Below are 27,488 nucleotides of genomic sequence, written 5' to 3'. Positions count from 1 at the left end.
TATTCAGAAAACCCATCTTAAGCCTCTTTTGCTTACATAGTGTTATGGAATTCAACTGCTATTGTAGAGAATTAATGATTTTTTAATACATATTAACAAATACTACTATTTTAACTTGAGGCAGTTGAGTGAGAAATACTCACGTGTAGCATTTGAGGGAATGTCAGCATAAATCGCACTTACAGTAAGACTGCATTTTTAATTACTGTACTCGTTAAGATTCAATGATGCCATAAGGCTAAAGGCCTTTTATCGCAGATTGGTTCTGAACTAAAAGGTGTGTGCACATGTAGATATGCACATTTGTGTTATTTTCCTTAATTGGCTACAAAATAATATAATTAGGTTGGGGACTAGATCTTGGGAATTTGTCTATTATACTTCTGTTTGTTAAGGAACGTGCATAACACAGCACCCATGTAGGCTTGGCTTGTGGCACAGTTGTCAAATTTAGCATAGACATTCAGACAGATAAGCAACGTACTCTTCTTGTGTGTATCACCTACAAGCCATTATGGCTTAGTGTGTAAATCTGTATGTAACTATTGAAAAATCCACTTATGAATGTATATAGCTTAGAACTAATTTTCCCCCTTTGTTAATTCTTTGATATCAATGAGGTATTCTTCAGAAATTGTATGGACTGGTTGGTTGCATAAGGGCAGTTGTTATTTGGACAGAAAATTGTTAATGGTCAGGGATTTTCCACTAAAATATTTGCAAATATTCCTAGTCAAACATCAGTTTGGTTTCTTTTTGGGTTTTGAGCTTGCATTAGTCCATGTTCAGAACTTTAAAATTACCTTTGAATTTTTTAAACTTTTTATATCACTGGAACAGAAAGAGCATCTAAATTAAAGCTTCAAGCTAACTTTATTTTTCAAGTATTTCAGGAATTATACTTCTGAACTGAGATTTTATAAGTTGGCTATGTATTTTCCTGTGTTAAAACGCTGTTATTGAAAATGGTCAACCAAGCCTGTGTCGCCCAAAATAAAAACGGGGCAATTGTGGATAACTGGCTAGCTGAAAAAGGTCTCATAGACATTGTCCAGCTGGCTGGACAAAAATGCACATCGCTCTCAGCTTATCTGAAGTAAAGCAAAAGTTACAAAATAACAGGAAGATTTTGGTGGGAAAAGAATGTTGCAGGTGGGAACAGATAACTACAGAACAGAAACTAGGGGCGGACTTGATATTTAGGTAACTAACCAATAATGAGCTTAACTTTTGTAATATGTATGAGCTAATTATAACAAGGCATAAAAGGTGACTGTAAGGGACAATAAATGAAGTCTGCTGATCACTCATATTGAGTGACTGTGTCTTCCCTCCGTCGCGACAGACTTGTGTCACCACACAGAAGCTATGAAGACCGCGACAAAAAAAAACGCGGCAGGGCTCTCAACTGATATCCTCTCTGAGAGAGGGGAGAGTGTTTTATATCTGCTATTAGTTAGAATTAATTAACCACATTTGATTAGGAATATAGAGTTATAAGAAATATTTTAATGGAATTTGTGTTTGCATAGCAACCGACAGCTACTATGAAATCCTCTACAGCCCCGTACCAAGGGTCAGAATCACCTAGTAGGAATGATTAGAATTTAGATAACAGTTTCCTAATTGGATACAGTGTTTATGTGTAGCCTAAGAGAAAGTATTGAGATGTCAGAATGTAGAATTAATGGGAACTGGGGAGAGTCGAATGAAGCAACTCATAGTTACCTGCCAAGAAACAGTGAATGTAGGTAAAAGGTAATTCCGGCAGGGGGTATTGCGACCACCAACTCATGTACCACCTAGCCGAATAATACCCCAGACCCATTTCTAGACCTTTTGAACCTTTACTGCACAGAATCGGATATGGAAGGAGAGTATGTTAATGATTTTCGGGAAATACTATGTTTATGCATGAATACTTAATGAATATGTATAAGTCCTATATAAGATGTATGATTTTGAAACTTGGTGTGCGTTGATCATGAGAGGACTCACTCATGCACCTGGCTGTTGATAAAGAAGTGTCTGCTTATCTGCATCACATTGGTGTTGATAAGTTCTTTATTCCGAGATTTCGGTAACAAGAGCACTAAGGAAGACCATGATGGAATTAGACGTGGCAATTAAGCTCTTAACTAGTATCCTCTTTAAGAGAGGTGAGAGCACTAAAGAAAAAGAAGTGGAAGCTTTAGTTCGCTGGGCACAAAAAAAGGATAAGATTCCCGAGACCACATTATTGTTTAGTATTACGGAATGGAGATAAGTGGGAAATTGCCTCTGGGATACTACAATCGAGTTAGGTAAGAAAGGAAAAGAAGCTAAAGCGTTAGGAGCTATGTGGTGGTCTATAATTAACACTCTGGAAACTATGAAGGTGGAAAAGAAAGTAGCGGCGGTAGCTATAGAAGCATTGGGAGGAGATGTGGTAGAAAAGCCAATAGAGCAGAAGGGTGATTCACCTAAGCCTTCTCTCTTGGCTACATTTTTCGGAGTTGGGCATACTCGTCCTAGGAAGGGTATGTCAGCCTCTGCGTGTTCAACAGTACAGTAGTTCTTAGATAAGACAGCAGACAAACAGGAGGTTACTCCTCGGGGGTCTGTTGTAACTGAGCTGAAACCGGAAGAGCCTGTTGAGCCTCCCCAGGAAGGAGGAGCAGCGAGTCATGCTGCAGCAATTGGAGCTGTGAGTGGAGCAAGGCCAAAAAGGAGGGCGGCTACGGCTTGCAGATCAAATCAAGGGCGGGCAAAAGCGCCGTCCCATGTCGTATCCTCCTCTTCCTGAAACATCATCGGACAAATTTGAGGAAAGCAGGGAGAAACTTTGTGATAAAAATACAGAGAAGACTTTACAGGAGGTAATAGATAAATTAAGAAAACTGGAAAAGCGAGTTGAAATGAACCTGCCTACTACCTCAATACCTGTAGTTCCTCCAGTTAGCCCAACAACCCCTCTGATGCTGAACTCGAGAAAAGATCCAATTCTACAGCGTTGGTCCGGTGTTGTTCGTGGTGCTATTTTAGAGGGTGACTGGCAGGTGACTAGCTCGTTAGCTTGTCCAGTAGTGGTTAAAAATCTTGGTACACATAATTGGAAACAGCATGATTGGAAAATATTGCAACAGGCAAAGGAAACGGTCACCACTCATAGTCTGTGTTCAGAGGCTGCACAACAGATCATACAGTTTATTGCATGATTTACGGAAGGCTAATGTTAAAATGTTGGCAATGGGAGAATTACAACCTGGTCTTCCAACTCCTACGATGAACCCTCAGAATTGGCAAATTGTCATGATAGACTTGAAAGACTGTTTCTTTACAATTCCCTTACATCCTGACGACATGCAAAGATTTGCATTCACTCTGCCATCAATAAATCGTGCCGCCCCGGTCAAACAGTATGAATGGGTTGTCTTACCACAAGGAATGAAGAACTCTCCTACGATGTGTCAGACTTTTGTAGATTGGGCACTTGTTCCAGTACGGCAGCGTTGGCCTCACATCCTGATCTACCATTATATGGACGATATTTTATTGGCCGCTGAACAAGGGATTTCAGATGATCAAATGAAATGGATTGCTGACCACCTTCTATCATGTGGTTTGGTTGTGGCGCCTGAGAAGGTTCAGCGTTCAGCCCCATGGAAATATCTAGGCTGGCTCATCTCGTATGCTCAGATCCGACCACAGAAGGTAACTCTTACTACACAAATAGCTAATCGGCATGATGCTCAAAGGCTTTTAGGAGATCTACAGTGGGTTCATAATATAGTTGGCCTCACTAACGATGATTTGCAACCGTTCCGATCCTGGTTGCATGGCACCGAAACCAACAGTCCTCAAACTTGTTCACCAGAACAGCGGGCTGCCCTAGAAGTTGTGTCCCGCGAGATTCAGACTGGCTGGTGTGGTCACCGAATGGCAAATCATCCATTATCCTTTTTGGTTTGTAATGTTCCCACTTCACCTTTTGCCCTGATTTTGCAATGGCAAAAGAAAAAGGGGGAAAATACAGCGATCGTTTTAGAGTGGTTATTTTGCCATTGCAACCCAGGTGTATTTTAAGTTGCCCTGAAGCCTTGGTGAGAAAAGGAAGAGACAGGATTGTTGAAATTGATGGGACTGAACCGGCAGATATCAGTGTTCCAGTCCATGGTGATGATTATGAGTGGCTCCTGAGACATTCAACAGCCATACAGTAAGCCTTGATGGGCTATACAGGTGTTGCACACAACAACCGGCCAAAAAGACCCCTCTGGAAGATGTTAGAGCATTATCAGTGGATTGCGAGACCGTTATGCTCAAAAGGACCAGTTGAACGGCAAACGGTGTTTACAGTTACAGGACAAAAGATGAAGAAGGCTGCGTGTGTATGGAGATCCGATAATCAGTGGCAGAAACACGTGATCACCGGTGAACCACGGGACAACCTTCAAACCTTAGAACTGAAAGCACTGTGTTGGGCATTGGGAAGCTGGAACAACGCACCTGTACACATAGTATCAGACTCATAGTACGTAGTTGGTGTAGTACAGCGCTGTTGTTATAGATCACCAAACAGCATGAGGGAACCAAACAACAACAGTTCCTGCTTTGAATGCTTTGTATAAAAACATGGCTTCAGGTTATGGGAAAGACCTAATCCGGTGTTATTTATCGGTAGAGGTTATTTTTGTATCTCCACAGATAAAGGACCTATATGGGTCCCTAGCAAGTTTGTGCGACCTGTATGTCAAGATCAGAAGATGGAAGAGAAGACTCAGAGTGAGCAGACAGAATAAACTGTCTATGTTGTAAAGGATGTAAACCTCAGGTATTATGCATATATATGCTATGTGGGGTAAAACGGTTCTGTAAGCCAAAGCTTAAATGTAAATGGTCTGAAGAGTGTGTGGACAGTAAATTGAGTACTGTGCGTTTTATTAGTAACTGGGCGTGAAGCAAGAGAAAACATACGAATAGTGCAATACCATGCTGATTGGAGACAGTACACATCTTCAGAATCTGTGAAAGCACAGATTTGTGGTCTGGAATGTAAAAAAAATAAATAATTGTGAAAATTTTAGGAGTAAACATGTTTGAGTGGTGGACTTGGTTTACGGTCTTGATGAATTTTTTACCCATTGGCCAAAGTATTTTTGACATCTTGCCTAGGACAAACATATGGGTGACATGGGCAAATATGGGAATAACAGACTTTTGTTTAAGTCTGCAACAGGCAGACAACCCCTTTAGAACTTGTTTAATTGGTATTCCCCTGCAAGAGAATGAAACAAATTTTGATGGGTTTTGGAATGTTAAAGCTGTGAATATGACTTCCAATCAGAATGGTACATGTATGAGTCCAAATGGCAGCATTAAATGCTAAAAATATACGAAAATTAGTGTGTTGGGGAGAGAAACAATTTAATCTTACATTGCAGATTTTAAGTTCATTATTGCTTGATGTAGATAGTGTTAGGCATGGTACATTACAAAATAGAGCTGCAATAGGGGTTTTTTGTTATTAGCACATGGACACGATTGTGAAGATTTTGAAGGGATGTGTTGTATGAACCTTTCTGATCATTCCATATCAATACACAAGAAGTTGTCACAACTGCAGGAAAACATGAAGCATATTCTTGCTGATGATAATCCCTTTGATGAATGGTTGAGAGTACTGGGGATAACAGGTTGGTTAAAGACGTTATTGATGGAAGGAATACACTTTGTTATAATCATGTTGTAATGCTTTTAATTTTTGCTTGTTTATTTTCTTGTTTGAAGAAAGGTTTAACATCTATTGTGAAACAGACATGGGTTGTCCAAAAAGAAAAAGGGGGATATGTAGAGGAATTTTTAAAGGACCGAGGGCATATGTTACCATTGTCCGGGTTGGACAACCCAGGCCTGTTAGTTGAAACTGCAGAGCAACTTTAAATTGTCCTTGAAACAAGCAGTGTGAGAAAGAAAACAAGCTATGCACAAACAAGAAGCCAGTTGCAGAGCAAGTTCTGGGAACGGAGAAATCAACACACTCTCATCGGCACACTCTGATCAGGCGCCTGCAGCATGCTCACCAATCAGCGACACGGACGACTGCGTGACCAGAAACTTTTATCCAATCACCTGTGTGTAGAGCCGTGTGAGCGGTCGGTTTAAGTTATAAATATGACCTGTTTGTTTAATAAAGGGAGCACAGCATGTAGCCATATTGGTGTGATTGTCGTGATTTGGCAGACTCTCCACGGGGGAACCTCTTCGCCCACCCATGGGAGACAGTCCTCCACAAACTTCTCCAGTCTGTGTCCTTCCCATGGGCTGCAGTTCTTCACAAACTGCTCCAGTGTGGGTCTCCCACAGGGCCACAAGTCCTTCCAGCAAATCTGCTCCAGCATGGGTTCCTCTCCATGGGTCCACAGGTCCTGCAAGTAGCCTGCTCCAGCACGGGCTCTACGCAGAGTCACAGCCTCCTTCAGGACACATCTACCTGCTCCGGTATGGGGTCCTCCACAGGCTGCAGGTGGATATCTGCTCCACCATGGACCTCCATGGGCTGCAGGGACACAACCTACTTCACCATGGTCTTATCCATGGGCTGTAGGGGAATCTCTGCTCCAGTGCCTAGAGTGCCTCCTCCCCCTCCTCCTTCACTGACCTTGTTGTCTGCAGAGTTGTTACACATTTTCACTCCTCTCTTCTGGCTGCAATTGCGCAGGTTTTTCTCTGCCTCCTTAAATATGTTATCACAGAGGTGCTATAACGGTCACTGATTGCCTCAGCCTTGGCCAGCAGCCAGTCTGTCTTGGAGTCGGCTGGCATTGGCTCTGTTGGACATGAGCGAAGCGTCTGGCATTTTCTCACAGAAGCCACTCTTGCAGCCCCCCGCTATCAAAACATTACTCCACAAGCCCAATACACTATAAGCTCTATGAAACCCAGAAAATAATAATGGTTTCAGTGGTATATTGAGGTCATAATACTTGGAGTAGAGGCGATCAATGAAAAGCAATCATATTAGCCATCCCACTCTTGTCCAAGTTCGGTCCTATGAATCCCAGATGGAAAAGTCTGCTTAGTGATTGATAATTTTCACATTTCACTTTAGGCTTCAAGTTTAGTTTAAACAGCTTTAATACAGGATCTGACACATGATAGTCATATGGAAGAAAGGTACATTATAGAAATTCATTCTGTATTGAAGTTTGAATTCAAACCATTGCCAGGATGTCATACCGTTATCTGATTTTAATTACATTACAAGGCAAATCCAGTGCTAATTCAAGATCGAGCCCTCCACACAATCTAACACTATACAATAAACAAACACTTTGAATTTTGTAATGCTTGCTTTGTTTTCCAGTCTCCTCTTCAATTTTTTTATGCCAATTCATTTTACATGACTAACTTTTCTTTTGGAGTGAATAAAAATGTTTATTTCTGGATGACTGAGGGATCAGATTACAATTTATTGTTTCCCAGTAACAGAAAGTTCTAACAAAATTCAGTGTTGCAGAAAAGGCAAAATCAGGGATAAGAGACTTCTGCAATTTCTAGCTACCATATATGTCCACATTTTTAAATCAATACAATTAATTTACATTAATAACTCTTCGTTTGGATTATGCATTTGCATGCTGCTGCATGAGAAGGAGTGAGCTCCTTGCAACTCTTTTTCCCCCCTCAGTCTTACTAACCCTAGAAATACTTAATGGACACTAAAAAAGGAGTTTTCTTCTAGAACATGTTATTAAAAGGGGGACCTAAGAAGAGACACAGAAGGAGAGTTTAGCAGGAGAAAGATGAGAAATGGGCAAAGAACTTGAAGCTACTACTAAATGCTTACTAGCAATTATGGACTGCTGGAGCGGACAGAAATTTGACAGTCTGAACAAAAGAGATGAGGAGTCAGCAAAATGCAGACATGTGGCGTACGAGGCACGGACTTTGCAAGGATTGTGAAGCAAAGACATTTATTGTTAGTTAGTTACAGCTTTTATAAGTTCATACTCTGTACGCACCCTGCTAAAAGCTTTACTATTGGTCAAACTCTACTGTCCAGATGCCCAGCTGCTTTTCACTATAGGCTACTCTGCTGTTCATGCTGTTTCCTTATCTTCTAGAGGTGAGATCACATTCCTCCTTTGTTTGTCTCATCCAGGTTTCTTCTCACACTCAAAGTTATTTACCTCTTTGCTGCAGGATCATGGCTGCACATCATCAAAGCAAGGTCACAGCTGCACATTATCAATGTCAAACAACCCACTGTCTCAGTTCCCTACAATTCCCCCTTTTTGTTTTTTCAAAAGGTTGCTTTAACATGTTATGGACTGTTTGTTCCCTTTTTTTTCTTTCATCACTTAATTACCAATTTTAGCCTTATTTTATGTGTACATTTGTACATTTCAATCAAGTTCACAAAATGTAAATCTTTTGTTAACAGCGCATTTCATACAGAGGTCAACATATAGATTTATGATTATTTATAAGAACATGCAATAAGCTATGGAAATTTTATGAAAATATTTTAACAGAAACTTAATAAAATGAATGAGCATGAGAAATTGTGCTTAACTTGCAAATTCTATATATATAAGCTGCTACAAAACATTTTCTGTCCTAAAGAAAAGATAAAACCTACTTAAAAGCTCTTGAAATCTTGCACTTGGGCAAGTGTTTCACTGTGCCTCCATTCTGAAGCATGGAAGTGGAAATAGTGTAGAACAAAGTTTTACTTTAAATAATTGTTCAACTGTTATTGCTGCTTTTCAGAGAACCTGAAAGCATACAATGAAAACTTAAAACTCAACAAACAGCTGAATGAACACATTTAGATCGTTACCGGAATTAAATGTAGAAGTTAACTCAAGAAGCTTCTCAAAATGTTCTGGTTGCTTTGTGGGGTTTTTGTGTTTTTTTTTACTATACACAAACAGGGAAATAAAAAGGTTGAGAACTCCATTCTAATTTATGAACAAAATTCAGAATTTCATTTTATCACAAATTGCTTGGAATTAGATTAGGTTGCAGTTGTCATCCTAACAACTAGTTTCCACATTTTACCCCTTAACTGAAAAACACATATGATGAAAAAGTGTATTTCTAGAAACAGAAGAGTAATTGAGAAAAAATTTAAATTCTTATGTTCACAATTGGTTTTTTAAGTCTTATTAAAGTAACTTTTTTTTTTTTTAAGCAACCAGAGACACTTTATTGTACAGAGAAGCTCATATTTATATCTCTGAGCCCCGATACAAATTCCAGCTGTATGCACCACCAGGCTGAGGGCAGAAACCATTCATGCAGTTACATGTCTTTCTTACTCTCCTTCACAATACCTAGCTGTTCTCTCATCTCCTGCCAGGTTAGACATTCTCCATACTCCTCTCATATATCTCTCTTCAGACATTCTCTATCCTCCTCTTTTTTGCTTGCTAATTGCGACAAGGCAAAGGCCGTGTGTAGCTGGGTGAAAGAAAGAAAGCTTACCAAAGGTACAAGGCCCCCCCACTGCCCTGCCCAGAATTCCCATCCAGGCCCTGTCCCCACAAATCAAGAAGGTATTGTTCAGAAGGCCTATAGAGGAAATTCCCGGGTTTACTGTTCTGGGGGTGGTATACTTGCACCAGGCGGATTTATTTCGATAAACTGTTGACTGACTGGTAAGGTCAATGCACAGTGTAGACTGATTGGTTGCATTGGCGAGGGTAAACCAGACATAGGTGTCGGGTAAAGCAGGTGGGTGATAGGAGCCTATCCCTGGATTGCAAGTGAGGATGACAAGAAAGGCCGAATACAACGCATGGGGACCCATCAGAACTGGTTTCCTGTAGAAACACAAGCATAACCCTGACCCCACTTTATCAGATGCGTAGGACCCTCCCATTCCCCCATCACCAGGTTTCGAATCATAACAGGTGTTTTTTCTAACAGTTCCTGCTGCAGGAAAAATTGACGATCATAACGGGTTTGGTCATCTTTGTTATGATTTTAAAAGTTCAAAACAAAGGTGGCCTTCCATAATCTGTCTTGTGGAGAGTCCTGACCCCTGCTCCCCCTTTTTTGTTTATTTAACGTACTTCAGGGAGGGTTGAGCTCTTTCAATAATGGCTTGACCGGTGGGGGAGTGAGGAATTCCCGTAGTATGAAGAACTCCCCACTGCTGCATAAATTTGGCAGTTCGTTGCACTATATAAGCAGGCCCATTATCAGTATTGATTTTTGGGGGCACGGCAAGGATGGCTGTTGATGCAGAAGGTTCGGACACAACTTATACGGCCAATGTGATCAAGTTAGTGCCACTTTATTAAGGGATACACAGCAATTTATACACTAGCACAAAGCACACACATTGCTTCTAGATTGCTAATAGGCTAAAGCTGCTTGTCTATTCACTCTCCTGCACTCTATGATTGGTCACGGCATGGTATCCATGCTCCTGCCTACATTCTGTTTTGACATTCTATTTTCTTATTTTTCAGTCCAACTCCTTTATCTCTTTCCCACGTACAGTTCCTTAATAGGTCAACTTTCTTATCTCTCTGCCAGTACACAGTTTCTTTGTCTCCCTTGGCCTTGCATATGTCCTTCACAACAGCTGCAGCCTGTTGTTACAATGAGGCCACTTGGTCTGGATTGCTCATAATATGCCCATTCTCTTCTAGCCACTCCACAGATGGCGAAACATGTTAGCCAATGTTTGTAAACATCACGACTCTTTTCCTGGCATGAGCCGTGGTAACAATATAACCTGAAAAGGTATCTACAAGACATTCACATATTTCAGTTTCCCAAACTCCACAAAGTGAGTGACATCGGATTGCCACAGTTCATTAGAGTGTATACCCTTCGGGTTAACTCCTTCCTTTGAGGGCAAGGGGATCACTCTCTGGCAATCAGGGCAAGATAGGGTAATGTCACGAGCCTGTTAGAGAGTGAGCTGGAACTGTCTTTTCAAAGCACATGCATTTTGATGATAAAAGCTATGAGAAATACATGCTTGTTCATACAGGTTAGGCACAACAGCAGACATAGTGTGAAAATCTGCTACATTGTTGCCTTCAAATATGGGTCCCGGAAGATCCGTGTGGTACCTAACATGCAACACATAATAATTGTGAGTACGATGATTCACCGATGTCCACAGAGTTCTAAGTTCCTTCATGAGGAGAGGATTGGAAACTTCTTTTAGGTAGGAACAGTCGATAAGTAGCTTAAGTCCAGCAACGTACATGGAGTCTGTAACAATATTCAAGGGTTCCTGCACAAAGCGTTCTAAAGCCATATTCACCGCAACAAGCTCAATAACCTGGGTAGATCCTTGAGCGCACCGGTGTTCCTCAGTTGACCATTTAGAATCAGCAGGTTTCTTCCAGGCAATTATTGCCTTCTTTGTTTCTCCAGATGCATCTGTAAAAACAGTGATGCCATCGACCGACATCTCACTAAATTATCATTGGCCCTATAAGGGCAAATGTCGAATGTCAGTCCATATTTTATGTTTAGGATAATGAAGAGATAATTGCCCCGCAAAGTCTGCTAATGCACTTTGTATATCATGTCTTTGCGTTAACAACCAGTCCAGGTTTTCCTTAGGGGCAGGAAAATATATCACATCAGGATCCTGTCCACTAATCATTTGGAGCCTTGTTCTCCCTCGTTGAATCAATTGTGCAAACAGTTCAGTTATTGTGGTTACAGTCTTTCGCAAGGTATGCGGTAAAAACACCCACTCCAGTACCCACAAGAGATCTGAAGATTGTTTATTCCATTGAAAAATAACAGCAAAGGCTTGAAAGTCACTGGGAACGATAGCTAGATACATAGGCTGATCTCAAAACCGGCAAAAGCATTGACGTCATTCGATTGCATTAGCAACTTTCCTCAAAGCGTGAATGCTTTCTGATGTCAGAGTTTGTGGAGAGTTAAGATCAGGATTCCCCTTCAATTGTTGAAATAGGGTATGTAAATCCTCAGTAGTAAGTCCCAGAACAGGGTGCAACCAATTAATGGCTCCCAATAGTTTTTGCAGATCATTAAGTGTCCGAATTTTCAGGGTGTTGAGAACTACAGGTTGGGGTCGGATTTCCTGCTGAGTGATCTGCCAGCTGAGGTATTTCCAGGGTTGAGTACGCTGAACCTTTTCTTCTGCAGTCTGTAACCCTGCTTCATTAACAGCCAAATCGTACCTGCATAGCAGCTGAATGAGCTGCCTCCTCTGCTTCAGCAGCTATTAAGATGTCATCCATATAGTGGTATATAATCACAGAAGGATTGTCACAACAAACCCTGTGAAGGGCAGAGGCAACTGTAAGCTGGCACATCCTGGGACTGTTGCACATGCCCTGAGGAAGCACAGTCCAGTGATATCTCCGCATGGGTTCTTGTTGATTGATTGCCAGTATCGAAAAGACAAACCGAGGTGCATCATCCAGATGCAGGGGAATAGTAATAAACCAGTCTTTTAAGTCAGTTACCATGAGAGGCCAATCACCAGGTAGCATTGCTGGTGATGGCAACCCTGGCTGAAGACCTTCCATAGGTTCGATTACAGCATTAACAACTCTCAAATCATGCAGCATCCTCCATTTTCCACTTTTCTTGGGGATGCAAAACACCGGGGTATTCCAAGGGCTATTTGTGGGCTGGATATGTCCTGCTTTTAGCTGCTCATCTACCAAATGATAAAGATGTTCAAGCTGTTCTTTATGCAGGGGCCACTGGTCAACCCATACCGGCTTGTTGGAGAGCCAGGAAAGCTTAATAACTGACAGTGATAAATCTGGGTTGGACGGCTGTGCAGTGACCCCTACGAAAAAGACACCCTGTCTGGTTCATTTACATGAATAATAGTTCCAAACTGACTGAGTATATTGTGACCCCACAAGGTGCATGGCACTAGCATAACAAATGGAGCGGCTGAGCCAGCTGCCCCTGTGGCCCTTGAATAGTTAATAAATAAGTGCTCTGTCGAGGTCTTTGCATTCCACCCACCCCAAGAATAGTGGATGCAGACTCCTTTGTTGGCCATTCCGGGGGCCATTCAGAGCTCTTGATAATAGATACATCAGCTCCAGTGTCTAGTAAACCTTGAAATTTTTTGCCTTGAATATAGCATGACAAAAAAGGCTGGCTTTGTTTTATCGTTGTGGACCAGTATACCTGAGGGGCTCCTGTGCTACCAAAGCCTGCTTTCCCCCTCCTTTTTCCCTGTCCATTTGCCGTGGGACCATAAAATGGCACTAACTGAGCTATCCGCTGCTCTGCTGGAATGTGGCAAGGTGGTGCCGGTGACCAGGACATGATTTGTATTTCTCGTGTATAGTCAGCATCAATAATACTCGGTAAAACAAAAAGACCTAATTTGGTGGTAGATGACCATCCAATAAATAATGCATGCATTCCTTTGCCAATAGGGTCATATACCCCAGTTGGCAATACTGTTACTTTAGTATCTCTAATAATTACTTCATGTCGGACAGCCAGGTCCAATCCTGTGCTGCGGCGGTGGCGAGTCGGAGCTCACTGGCTGAAGAGTGGGTGTCTGCATATATACATATTTAAACACACACAAATATAGAAGTGTTTTGGGGGTTTTGTTGTTGTTTTCCAACTCAAATCAGAATAAATAGCCAATATATTCTTGCAGATGGCTTTTGGATGGGGAAGTGCAAGTGGAGTGGACAAAGTAAGTGGCAAAGGAAAAAAACAGCAAGATTTTATTTCCATGGTACATGAACATACAGAAGTGCCACATCACTTAATGTTCTTACCTTCTGGGTTCCAATTAATAACAAGATGCAGTGTAAAAACATCAGCGCATGGATTTAACACACAATTTAAATTTTCAAAATGAATTAACCTTATTTTCCTTAATTGTTGACGCAGAAGGCTCGGACACAACTTATATGACCAATGTGATCAAGTTAGTGCCACTTTATTGAAAGACTTACAGCAATTTATACTCTCAGCAAAAGATAAACATGCTACACAGGCTTTGTTATGTAAAAAGTGATAGGTTAAAACTACTCGTTCCACGCTTCCACCTCCCTTATGATTGGTCCCGGTGTGGTGACCACACGCTGCTCCCCCCCTGTGCAGGCATCCTGTTTTTTCTCATCTTTCCGTACAACTCCCCCATCTCTCCGCGAACACACAGCCTCCCTATCTCCCTTGGCCTTGCACATGTTCTTAACAACACCTGCAGCTTGTTAGGGCTGCGGCCTGTTATTACAACCAAGTTATTCCATCTGGATTGCTCATAATATGTCCATTGTCTTCCAGCCACTCCACAAATCCCCCTTTTTGTTTTTGAGCAATCCAGACCCCTTTTTGGTTTTGAACAGCTAGTACCAGGTTTGCCATGTTCTGCAGGGCCCTTGCAAAAATGATGGCAACCAAGGTAATAGCAAACAAACAATACTGCCAATTGAGTGAATTGATGCCAAAAAGGCTGACATTTTCTCAGATTTTGATAACATGTTGCTGCAATGGGGCGCCTAAAATCCACGCAGCACATACCATCAAAATCCTCACAGACGAGTCCTTGAGCCAACAACAAAAAGCCAATAGTTGCTCTGTTTTGTATGTAATGGTGGCAAATTTGACTCACATTCTTAACTGCCTAACAAGCAAGGTGATTTAACTCTTTAATGCTTTCCCTGCTGTTGCTCCGGATAAGAGAAGAACCGCTGCAATATGTTCCCACCAGTTCCATAAATCAACTACATCATTACATGCTTTTGGATTAACATTACACAGAGGTAATCAATTATCCCTAATATCAAGGCTTTCAGTAAGATTCTTCATTCCCCACATGCATTTACTTTTTTGCAACAATGTCTGCAAGTCAGGAAGGGTACACCAAACAAGGACTGGTTCAGTAAGGAGACCACACATTAGTTGTTGGGTTGACTGGTGGCAGCAGTGCTCCCACAGTCTGGCATGCTAAGCTCAGGCCGCACACAGTGAGCAGGTATCCATCGCAGACCTTCATCTGTAGAAACACAAGCATAACCTCTCCCTCAAGTTAAAAATTCATGCGGTCCTGACCAATGCCCAGTACGAGAGTCTTTCATGCGTACTAAGACACCTTCGTGCTTTTACTGCTTGTCACCAATTGACAAAAAGTGTCGCACAATGGGAGGCACCGCATGGTCGACAGAGATTTTCAAAAAGTTCAAAACATAGCATGCTTTCTCTGAATGTGCCTCTGGGGTCATTCCCTTTATTTCTCTTTTTTTTCTTTTTTTTTTTTTTTTTTGTAACAGGGAAGCTCATATTTACATCTCTGAGCCTGGACACAAACCGCAGCTGCATGCACCACTAGGCTCAGGGCAGAAATCATTCATGCATTTACACAGCTATATATCACTAGAAGCATGCAGACATCTATTTATCACTAAGCAAGTTAAGAGTGTGTACTGTTCTTACAGAAGAGATTAGAGAAGCAAAAAAAAAAAAAAAAAGTGTTATGCTACATTCCAGAACTCAGCCTGAGAGTTACAGTCTGCTGTGAGTTCTGCGTTACAATCATTTAACACATGTTGGGGTTGAGATTGTGAAAGTTGCCTGTTTACAATTTTCATTGGCATTATCATAGCTAGTTGTTTTTAAAGCAACCCTCGAGCTTCCTCATGCTCGACTTGTTGCAAAATATTCTGAAGCCAATCAATAAAGTTAGTATATGACTCTCTAGGACCCTGCAAGACTGTGGCAAGACTCCCGCATCCGGACTGCTTTAATAGCCATCTCCTTCATTTGGAAATAGTTGTCCCTGGGATACCTTGCCTGAGTCACAAAATCAGCACAATTATTTTCTCCAGCCAACAGCTCATAGTTAACAGCAATTCCCCGACTAAGGTTTTCAATCAAGGCCACTACACATAGCTCACAAAAATCAGATAACCACATCATTTACTGTATCAGAGTTAGTAACATATGAAGCAATAACTTCCAATCATGCAGTGTGAGTGTATAAGGCTCTGCAATTACTTTAAGAAGGGACATAGAAAATGTATTATGAATCCTCCCTTCCCGCACTGCTTTGTTTAATGAAGAGTGTTCCCCCGTGGAGAGTCTGCCAAATCACAACAATCACAGCAATATGGCTACATGCCGTGCTCCCTTTACTAAACAAACAGGTCATATTTATAACTTAAACCAACCTCTCACACGACTCTACACACAGGTGATTGGATAAAAGTTTCTGGTCACGCGGGCGTCCGTGTCGCTGATTGGTGAGCATGCTGCAGGCGCCTGATCAGAGTGTGCTGATGAGAGTGTGTTGATTTCGCGGTTCCCAGGACTTGCTCTGCACCTGGCTACTTGTTTGTTCATGGCTTGTTTTCTTTCTCACACTGCTTGTTCCAAGGACAATTTAAAGTTGCTCTGCAGCTTCAACTAACAGGCCTGGGTTGTCTAACCCAGACAATGGTAACATATGTCCTCGGTCCTTTAAAAATCCCTCTACAGTTTAACTCTTTAACAAGCCTCGTATTGTATAGGCTGCCACTCTCGACGTTAATTTATCTGACAAAATACTGAACATGCCATAGCGACTCCCAAATGCCCTTGCTTAAGTGTTTCCCACTTGCATTCCTGCCACCAATCCCTCAGACCCCCTTTCACCCTCCCCGAAAATACAGTTAATGCATGGGGGGAGGCGGTGAGGTGGGGAGGTCCAGCTCCTTTTCCAGATCTATAGGAACTGGATCAAAAGGTTTATCAGTGTCAATGGAATCATTGTCCGAGTTGTCCTTTTCCTGCGCTTGGTCCTGTGTTGTGAGAGTTGCTGTAATCAGTGACAGAAGCTTTGTGGGTAGAGGAGGTGTGGACAGAATCGCCATCGCTGATGGTGTGTTGAGAAGAGTCACACTGTCGGTGAAATTTACAGCCTCCTCTGGTTCAGTGCTCATGCTGTTGGTGGAATTTACAGCCTTCTCTGGTTTAGTACTTTTAGTAGAATTAGTCCACACTTGGCAAAGAGTAGTCGGAATTTGCTACCAAGGTGCTAAATGCATTCCTGACGCAGAGTCCCCCTGCATGGCAGCATCATAGAATCATCTGCTGACCACTTTCATTTCTTTCAAAGTCTCTAAAATCAACCTCCACATTGTGGAGAATTTTACACTTTCTTTAGAGCCTGAACTAATGTCCTCCCACATTGCAGCACCGATCTTATCCCAGGTTGTTAACTCAAAAGCCACACTCACTGAGGGAATCAGTCCTCGCTGTCGAGCCCATGACAGCAACTTTGTCAGGCTTCCCTCATCATAAGATAATCCTCTCTTAGAGACGATATGTTGGAGGAGCTTCACCCCTGCCGCTGCTTCTTTGCTCAGCATGGACCCCATCTCCTCCCTGACCACTCAACTGATCAGGGCGAGATACCAACAGTTGCGCGCGCATGCCTTCCCAGGCACTGGGGCAGTGCCTGCTACGGCCGACTTCTTCCGCCCCCTCTGAGCCACCTCTTCGCTCCTGGAAGCATGGACAAGAGGGTCCCTTTTTCAGGCACCACTTTATTGAAAGACTTACAGAAATTTATACTCTCAGCAAAAGATAAACACACTACACAGGCTTTGTTATGTAAAAAGTGATAGGTTAAAACTACTCGTTCCACACTTCCACCTCCCTTATGATTGGTCCCGGTGTGGTGCCCACACGCTGCTCCCCCCTTGTGCAGGCATCCTGTTTTTTCTCATCTTTCCGTACAACTCCCCCACCTCTCCACGAACACACAGCCTCCCTATCTCCCTTGGCCTTGCACATGTTCTTAACAACACCTGCAGCTTGTTAGGGCTGCGGCCTGTTATTACAACCAAGTTATTCCATCTGGATTGCCCATAATATGTCCGTTGTCTTCCAGCCACTCCACACTTAATAGCATCCACACTCTGCACAGCCTAAGTACCTGAAGAAAATGCACTTGCTTTTGAAAGCCACATATTCAGCAAGTGTTTTGTGGCTTTCAAAGTCAAAGTAGTCATCCTGAAATTTCAAACGTTAAAGCTTTCTCCACAGCCACATGTTCCTTTGATGTTTGGATTACTGAAGACAAATTCACTGAACAGTTTGTCTTCCACATAGTCCATTTCAGTTCTTAGAAGTGTCAGCTGTGCTTTCTTCTCAATAAAGATTCTAATCCCTTAAAGACAACAAAGAAAAAAAAAATTACGTACAGCAAAACCGTTCATCATTTACTTTGAAATGTTGTTCCAACCAGTGATAAAAGTGGAAGCCAAATACAAAAATATGTCAATAGAACTCATTTTCCCTAGCCTAAGATATGGCACTTTTTTTCTTCCTTCCCCCCCCCCCCCCAAACTCTAGCTACAAAATTCTAGCAACAGTCTAGTGCTGGTATTTGTGTATATGTGCGCATTTATTTTCATTCAGATTTAAAATCACGATACCCAGAGCAATCAGTTGTAGAACTTGGATGTGGGTCTCAGCTTTGATACTTCCTTTCCCATGCATTATATTCAGTAACCCACTTTCTTCTACTGTTCTTAAAGCCTATGCATTCCTAAAAAAAAAAAAAACACCGAAGAACCCTTCTCTCATAAGGAATGTCCTTTGCTCTGCCAACATTATTAGATCTACATGAATTATTAGCAATATTGAATTCTATACCAAGGTAGCTGTGCGAACTTTTGAAGATATCATAACCTTTAAGGTGTAAGAATTAGCAGTTCATCTGCAGAACTAGAAAGATCTCCTTTTTCTAAAGTATGCAAAGTATCTACCAGCCTGGAAAGTTATTGAACTTTAAAACTGCAAGTATGGTATAAAGTGGTTAGTATGAATAGACTGCTTTAGCTGTCCATAAGACTAGGAAATAATAAAAATAAAAGTTTAAAAATAGTGTCAGTAGCAGCGACAAGAACTCATTAAGTTATAGGAGGGTGCTGGAAAGCTGTTTCATCATAGTAGAAGTTGAGATGGAACACTTTAGTAAAACAAGTCAAGTCTGTGGGCATCTAAGCACATTTTCCTTGGTCAACCTGGACAGTAATACACAGGGAAGGCTAAATCTAATGAGAGAGAACCTGAACCCTGAAGCAGAATCACAATTCTGTATTAAGCATCAGCACTTGCTAACTAAAAGCCAGGAGAATTGGGTTGGTACCCAAAGCCACCAGCTCACTGTGCTATATAAAAAGTTAGAGCCTTCAGTGGAAGACTGTCTAGAAGCAATCAAAGTAAAACAGAAGGGACACAGCCACAACTGAAACATCATCTGGCTTCAGAGATTAAGGCCTCTGTTGTGACTGAGGGAAACTGCTGTCATCTCCCTTAAGAACCAAGCCAGGAACTGCCTTCTGAAAAGTGTGTTTTCAGCCCTGTAAAGCCAGAGCAGCTCTGGAGGCAAGAAGAAGCAACTCTAGGATCCAGCTAAATCTGAAGTCAAGAAGCACCTGCAAAATTAGGTGGCAGTCCTGATCTCATCTACTCCATTTCAATTTAGTCATTTGCTGAAGCTCCTTAAAAAGTTATCTTAAAAAAAAGTTACCTAAAAAAAATAAATATTAAGATTTGGTCACAGATATTTTCAAGGCAGCTGGAATTTGAGCTCTGCCAAGCAGCATAGCTTCTGTAAGAAAGTAACTGTGATATCCTACTCTTATTCAAATCTCCTACTTTGCCACCAGCTGAAAAGTAATCTTTCTGGATGCAAACGCAGCACAGTTCAATAACGTATAAAAAAATTTAGCAAATTTTAGAAGAACAGAAGCCAAAACAAACATTATTATGCCTTCCTAAAAATTCATGCTTGACAAAAATATCACCAAGGGAAGGTTCCATAAAAATTGGAAAGATGTATGGAACTTTCAGTACTTTAACAATAGACCTACAACGGGACTACTCAGTGAAATTATCGGGCAGCAAGCTGTAGTGGGTTTGCGTGGCAAGGTTTTGGTAGCAGGAGGGGGGCTACAGGGGTGGCTTCTGCGAGAAGATGCCAGAAGCTTCCCCTAAGTCCCATGGAACCAATGCCAGCCAGCCCCAAGACGGACCTGCCGCTGGCCAAGGCCGAGCCAATCAGAGACAGTGGTAGCACCTCTGTGATAACATATTTAATAAGAGGGGAGAAGAAAAAAAAACCAAACAACGAACAACCCAGCAACTTCAGCTAGAGAGAGGAGTGAGAATATACGAGAGAAACAACTCTGCAGACACCAAGGTCAGTGAAGGAGGAGTGGGAGGAGGTGCTCCAGGCGCCGGAGCAGAGATTCCTCTGCAGCCCATGCAGGTCCACAGTGGAACAGATATCCATCTACAGCCCGTGGAGGACCCCACGCCGAAGCAGATGGATGCCTGAAGGAGGCTGGGACCTGTGGGAAGCCTGCACTGAAGCAGGTTTGCTGGCAGGACTTGTGAACTCGGGGGGAGGGGGGACAGGACACGGGACGGGGACACCCACGCTGGAGCAGTCTGTTCCTGAAGGACTGCACCCTGTGGATGGGACCCACGCTGGAACAGTTCATGAAGAACTGCAGCCCGTGGGAAGGACCCATGTTGGAGAAGTTCCTGGAGGACTGTGCTCCGTGGGAGGGACCCCATGCTGGAGCAGGGGAAGAATGTGAGGAGGAAGGAGTGGCAGAAACAACGTGTGATGAACTGACCCCATTCCCTGTCCCCCTGTGCCACTCGGGAGGAGGGAGTAGAGAAATTGGGAGTGAAGTTGAGGTGGTGGTTTTGATTTTATTTCTCATTATCCTACTCTGATTTGAATGGTAATAAACTAAACCAATTTCCCCAAGTTGAGTCAGTTTTGCTCATGACTGTAATTGCCAAGTGATCTCCCTGTCCTTATCTCGACCCACAAGCTTTACATTATATTTTCTCTCCCCTGTCCAGCTGAGGAGGGGGAGTAATAGAGCAGCTTAGTGGGCACCTGGCAGCCAGCCAGGGTCAACCCAGCACACAATACCAACCTAAGAAAACAGTTTCAAACATAATGCTTAATTAAAATTATAGAATGCATTGTCACAAAATAACGTCAAGATCAAAAGCATAAAGGCATTTAAAAAAAGAAGTCGATTATAAGGCTAGCTATAGAAGATAGTTGGGAAAACTTTGCAAATAAAGCTTTTACTTTGTCAAGTACTTTTAGGTACATTAGTAAGGTATCCGTCTGTCCATGCCTTGTTCTGTATTCTCTCAGATATTTGCTATTGGCTGCCTCCAAAGACAGGAATAAAGGGCTAGGGCATTTATTCTGACCCAGTACAGAGGCTTTTTTGTTGTTATCATAGGGAACTCCAACTTATCCCAACATGGGCATGGAATGAAGGTTGGACCGAGGATATTGCTTGTTTCCTCTACTGTCGCGACGGAGGGAAGACACAGTCACTCAATATGAGTGATCAGCAGACTTTGTTTATTGTCCCTTACAGTCACCTTTTATGCCTTGTTATAATTAGCTCATACATATTACAAAAGTTAAGCTCATTATTGGTTAGTTGCCTAAATACCAAGCCCGCCCCTAGTTTCTCTTCTGTAGTTATCTGTTCCCACCTGCAACATTCTTTACCGACCACCATCTTCCTGTTATTGTGTAACAAAAACAGCCAAGGACAGTGTATTTTTGCTTTACTTCAGATAAGCTGAGTGCGATGTGCATTTTTGTCCAGCCAGCTGGACTATGTCTATGTGACCTTTTTCAGCTAGCCAGTTATCCACACTCTACAAAGCTGCAGATTTAGCTAACTGATTACTTCTACATCCTCACAACAGAAACCAAGGTGACAACTCCTATAACAGAGCACTAGAACCTCTTACAATAACTTGCTACTTTGAAGTCCTAACCTGTCCCTCGGCAAACTTGTAATTAGGTTATTCTTCCCACACACGCATGCAGTTTTTCTTTACTACATCAGAAACTCACCATCTTGAACTACATCTTCATCAGAGTCTCCCTTTGACTTTGTATATTCTAGTGTGTAAGAAAGTCCATTGCATCCTCTTGTACGAACACCTACTTTCACACCTACCTAAAATAAAACATTTATTTTTTTTTAACTTATTCTTGAATACCAAAATAAAAAAGCATGCAGAACAACAAAAAGCTGGCATTTCTTCTCCCTTGCCTCAAGGCCAGTGCTAAGGGGGGGGGGGGAAGTAAACTAGTTTAATCGATTAAAAGGTAACATTTTTTCCTCATATAAAATTGACTACCAAGCAGACATCAGATGTTTGCTACTGTGGACCAAGCCCTAAAGCATGTTGAAAACAAAACAAAACAAAGGATTAAAAAACCTCAACAAAGTAATGAACTGTTGACACTCCTTGGTGTTTGATCTCATAAAAGTCAAACCTCAGACAGATGTTTTTGTGACTTCAAATGGAAATGGATTCAGACGGTAATTCAGGCACTATTTTAAGATTGTTGAGAGTAACATAATTATGAGGTTGTGAGGCCAAGCCAAGGGCAGTTGCTAGATTTTTACATAACTCCTATAATGACCATCAGAAATCTACTACTTCAAAGTTCTGAAAACACTACTTTAAGATCTTCATTATCCACATTACCATTCACACTTAAAACTTAATCCTCTCCTTTTTGCAAGTAAGCTTATTGATTTACCGTGTTAATCAATACTAAAGCCCAACCTAGTCAATATGTTTGTGGATAATGGATAATTTGCAATTATCTAACATGACCCTGTAAATCAAACAGAGCATCTATGCAAGAGCTGAGATAAGGCTGTAGAAGAGGTTGATACAGGCTGTTGAAAATGAACTGGAAAATTATTTGTGCACAAGGATCTTCCAAAAGTATCTATACCCCTTTCCACACACAAATGCTTTCAGTACATAATTTGAGAAGTATAATAATCTATGTAACCAATGTTATGATTAAAAACATATCAAAATGCATCACTTGATGACAAGTGGAATCTCAGACAAACAGCACTTGTTCTTTTCAGACTAAATACCCTCCTCTACAAGAAGGGCTAGAAATAATGGGTTGGAAAACATGAACACCATTTACAACAAGGGGGATGACTGATCTGCTAAGCTATAGGCTTTGGGCTTCTTTAGGATGGTTTAAAACATTAGAATTAAGTGTCTAGCTAGTTGCAGATGTGCAGGAAGCAAATGAAACAATGGGGTTTTATACAAAAGTTGAGGGAAATGGTCTTCTTGAACTAGTACTTGCTGTAAAGAAGAAAGCCTAATGCTTGCTTTTATAATGGTTAGAAAGCAAGACTGTGCACTCTTCCCAAGAAGAGAAGATTACATTCTCAATCAGCTATTTGTTGAAACACCAATTATTTTACAAAAAAAGACATTGTCTGGCAAATTTCCTAAGAATTATACCTTTTCCAAAGGGTATGGATCTAACATTATTATCTATTTCAAAACCAGAAAGCCTTCAAGAAATTAATAACATCTTAGTATCAACAGCTGAAGATCTCTAGCCCTACCAGAAGTCACCACTATGCCATACTAGAATAGTTGATTAAAATATGGCTTAGAAATATTTTTCAAGCTTAAGGTGGCTCCCCCCCCCCCCTTCAGTTTTGCCCATCTCAAAAGTAACTGTACAGTGAAAGGTCATTACAGTCCATTATTTTCTGCATTTTACTTTATATAGAAATGAAGCTCAATAGATAAACTTACACAGTCTCATCCAAAACAAGACACCATCATCTCCAAGTTTTTTAAGTGTTTATTTCAAGATGCTAGGTTAAGCCAGAAATGCTTCATAATAACCAGCAGTGCCAATACCTTAGTATAATCTGCAAGATAGCCCTGTTTGCACTTACATGCTCAGGTTTATCTTTAAGAAGGTGTTTTATCTTCTGAGCAGCCGATGGGGTCTGAAAGACAGATAAATGCATATGCTTGACTTTAGTTTAAAAAAAATAAATTAAAATTCAAGTACGTTACACACTTTGTAATACATGCAAGTCACACACTGCAAATAAAAAGTTACTTTTGTAAACTAAGACAACATTTGATTGCACAATTAAGTTTTGTCTCCTATCCGCAGAGTCCACCGACAGCACCAACCATCGGACACTGTCAACTAGCCTTTCTTCTAGTTGAAACCAATGCCTCAAGAAACATACTGCAAAATTACTACAGCTCAATTAAACAGTTCTGTTCTAGTAAAAATGTCGTCATATATGCATTACAGAAAAAAAAAAATCAGCCAGGCACAGAAATGTTTATTCCCTTCTGCTCCCATTAACTTATGGGGGGAACTATGACTTTACAGAAGATAAACTCATAGTTCACATAGATCTATCTAGTTGCTGCAGAAATGCAAGACTACATACACAAAATATACATGAAAAAGCCCCCCTTACATGCTTACAAGTTTCCAAGATATTGAGTAAGGTGAAGCTTGTATTACTAGCAGATTCAAACACACAAAGAAAACTTCTACTAGGTTTACATTAGAATACCTTTTCTAGTTAGTGCTAATAGCTAATGTTCAGTTGCTACAAGATCACTACAATACAGGAATTACCTGCCCTGACTGAACTATAGACATACTTAGTCTGCCCCCATCAACGCAGAGGGCTGCACCTCCCTCTGGAGTAAGCCTTCCCAACTGTACATACGGCCTCTACAATACTGCCACAACTAGTAAATCCGCTTTCTCAATTAACACAGGCAACCTACTTGCCAGTTTCTGTACTGAATTTCCATTCTTCAGAATAAATATACTTCTTAGAGTGACTGTGCACCGGTCTTTCCCCCTTTCCCCACTGCCTGCCAGCAGTTATCAGGCCAGAGACCCGAGACAAACCCGCTTTCCCCAAGCATTGTCTCTACACAGGTGCAGATGAGGAAACACCAGAGTCTTCTCCTCACTGGGAGCACAAATGCCCCCGGCAAGCTCACAAGTGGGAATAAGTCCTTTCCGCTTCCTTGTAGACCCTTCCTAGCGACCAAATCCCAACGCCAGCGCGCAGATGGCAACTACGGCCCTACACAGAGACATCGCTCAGAAGTGCCGGGCGCAGGTTCGCCTGCTGCTGGGCCAGTCGTGCAGCACCGCCAGCCACGTACAGAGGCTCGACAGCACGGCCCACGCCGTCCCACTGCCACTAGCAGCCTAGAGGCCTCAGCGTAGCATTTGTCTCGGGGCGGACAGAGAGTCAGGCTGAGGGAAACCCTTCAACCCTGCCCTGCCCGTGGCACAGTTCTAAGGCCCGCTCTCAGGACAAAGGCACAGATCAGAGAGGCCTGTGACCGGCATCCCATGGGGCAGGGTGGAGCCCGCCACGTCTCCAGCACTGACCAGGGTGAGGGCAGCGCGGGTAGCCTGGATCTTCCTCTTACTCACGGCCCGCACCGTAGCCCTCACGACAGACGAAGCCATGACCATCTCAGCCCCTTCCTCTCCCATCTGCCCTAGGCACAGCCGACATGACGCCACGACGCATAGCACGCTCCCTGCGCCCACCCCCATTGGGCAGCAGCCCATGATCGGCAACCAGCAACAGCCCTGCCTCCTTCCCCGGCTATTGCCGAGAAGGAGCCGTGCCATCAACTGTTATAACCCCGCTGCCAAGTGGTGTGTACGTGCCTTTTTATTTTAAACTCTTGGATGTTGTGCACCCAGGAAAGGAAGAGCGGTGCACGCAGGAGGGCTGTTCGCAGAGATAAGCAGGCGGATGGTGCTGAGACTTCGCCAGGGGAGCAGGAGTAGGAAGCCCTTCCCTTTGGGCCTCCACTGGCAGTCCCGAGGGGAAGGCAGGGGGAGGGGAAAAAATAAAATCTCCCCTTTGATTTTTTTTTCAGGAACAGCATCTAGCATCAGATACTAGTTTTTAACCCTATTCCACCCCCACCCCAGGCTCCCACTAAAATCAAATTAGTACATTTATGCTGCTCCAGGGAGCACTGAGGACATAGGAGCACATCTGAAATGCTTGTGCGCCAACACATGCAGTGTGAGAGACAAACAGGATGAACTGGAAGCGTTGGTCAGCTCCCAGAGCTCTGATGTCATTGGTATTAGTGAGACTTGGTGGAATGAGTCCCATGATTGGAGAGCTGGGATGGAGGGCTACAGGCTGTTCAGGAGGGATAGGCAGGGCAGGTGAGGTGGGAGAGTTGCACTGTATGTAAGGGAGAGGCGTGACTGTGCAGCCCTTACAGTTAGGGATGACAATACTTTAAACCTATATTTACCTTTAATCTACGAAGTTGAAACACAAGCAACACTTCTGCATCTCATTACTGGATGTAGTTTGGATAACAAACTCGTTGCATGCTTAGCCAGTTTTAAATAGCTTAATAGTAAATGTGCAGGTATTTTTTTTAATATACAGAATCATGCCACTCCTTTCTAACACCATGACTGAGGCATAGTACTTCCACCGCAAATATAAAATCAGATAGCAATGTTTAAAAAAGCTACATTTTTTAGAATCATAGAATGGTTTGGGTTGGAAGGGACCTTAAAGATCATCTAGTTTAGGGGTCCTCAAACTTTTTAAACAGGGGGCTGGCGCGTGGATGAAGTGGCAGGAGGTCATCTGCGGCTGCTTGGTTTCCCCCCCCAACCCCCGGGGGGGGGGGGGGGGGGGCGGGGGGGGGTCTGTAAATACCAGAGGGCCGGATTGAGGACCCTGGGGGGCCGTATCCAGCCCACGGGCCATAGTTTGAGGACCCCTGATCTAGTTCAAAACCCCCTGCCATGGGCAAGGACACATTCCACTAGATCAGGTTGCTCAAAGCTCCATCTGACCTGGCCTTTTCTTTAGCTACACAAAATATATGCAACTTGTGCACATGTTCTCATCTAAAACACACCAGGGGGTGGGGGGGGGTGGGGGGGGCAGCGCCCTTAAACCTTCTATCAGCCTGAAGCTGGTGTCAGTAATACGTATGCTTATAAACTGGAAGCTTCTGTATGAATGCAACTAATACATCATTTACAGTTTACCATGAAGATATGAAGAGCTTTACCTTCTTTTATGCCCTTAGTATGCTTCCAATCATCACTCTGTGGTGACGCAGGTTGAGGCGGACTGAAAAGAAACACTATGTCTGCGTGGCTGGGTTCAGACAAAACGGCCTTTATTGTTTATACAAATATATACTCTTAGACAGTACATGTGTCAGACTCTGATAGGTTTTTGTGTCCTTCTTCTTGCTTGCTATTTGCTGTTGCTGTAGGTGCCCGTATGCTGCGGTTCTAAGTTCGGGTTCTTCACATCCTGTTTACATACCTGACAATTTGTGGCTGTCTTAAAGGTACACGGCTAAGTCTCTGAAGTCAACTAACTTGTCTGCAGACCCCAACACTGTTCACGCTGTTTCCTTATCTTCTAGAGGTTAGATCACATTCCTTTGTTTCTGTTTCATCCAGGTTTCTTCTCATACTCCCTCAAAGTTATTTTCCTCTTTGCTGTAGGATCACAGCTGCACATAGTCAAAGCAAAGTCATAGCTGTACATTGTCACTGTCAAACAACCCACTGTCTCCATCCTCTATAGTTGCTGACAGTGGAGTTGACCCTAAATAATAAG

At 42.5% G+C, this 27,488-nt stretch overlaps 1 protein-coding gene and 1 long non-coding RNA gene across 3 annotated transcripts in view; one reads left to right on the top strand and one right to left on the bottom strand.

Annotated features, from left to right (window-relative positions):
- Positions 1-2,711, top strand: part of LOC119140875 — a 259,111-nt gene extending 256,400 nt beyond the window's left edge. Inside the window, exon 3 of the long non-coding RNA XR_005101763.1 lies at positions 2,496-2,711. This is a non-coding gene — a long non-coding RNA (uncharacterized LOC119140875). The remainder of the gene's footprint in view (positions 1-2,495) is intronic.
- A 13,685-nt stretch (positions 2,712-16,396) lies between these two features.
- On the bottom strand, positions 16,397-25,536 carry LOC119140869 (iron-sulfur cluster assembly 1 homolog, mitochondrial-like). 2 transcript variants are annotated; one of them, XM_037372522.1, is made up of 4 exons: positions 25,295-25,536; positions 23,763-23,816; positions 21,878-21,983; positions 16,397-18,130 (listed from the first exon to the last, which is right to left on the bottom strand). In XM_037372522.1, exons 1-4 carry the CDS (start codon positions 25,496-25,498, stop codon positions 17,982-17,984), a joined length of 513 nt encoding a protein of 170 aa, XP_037228419.1. In that variant the 5' UTR covers positions 25,499-25,536; the 3' UTR covers positions 16,397-17,981. The 2 variants fall into 2 exon arrangements, with proteins under 2 accessions (XP_037228419.1, XP_037228418.1); XM_037372521.1 differs by having other exon boundaries at positions 25,250-25,534.
- Between the last annotated feature and the right edge of the window lie 1,952 nt (positions 25,537-27,488).

Source organism: Falco rusticolus, chromosome W (genome assembly GCF_015220075.1).
Source record: "Falco rusticolus isolate bFalRus1 chromosome W, bFalRus1.pri, whole genome shotgun sequence".
Taxonomy (NCBI): Eukaryota; Metazoa; Chordata; class Aves; order Falconiformes; family Falconidae; genus Falco; species Falco rusticolus.
Note: the sequence above shows the minus strand (reverse complement) of the source record. Positions and strands in the feature narration are given on the sequence as shown.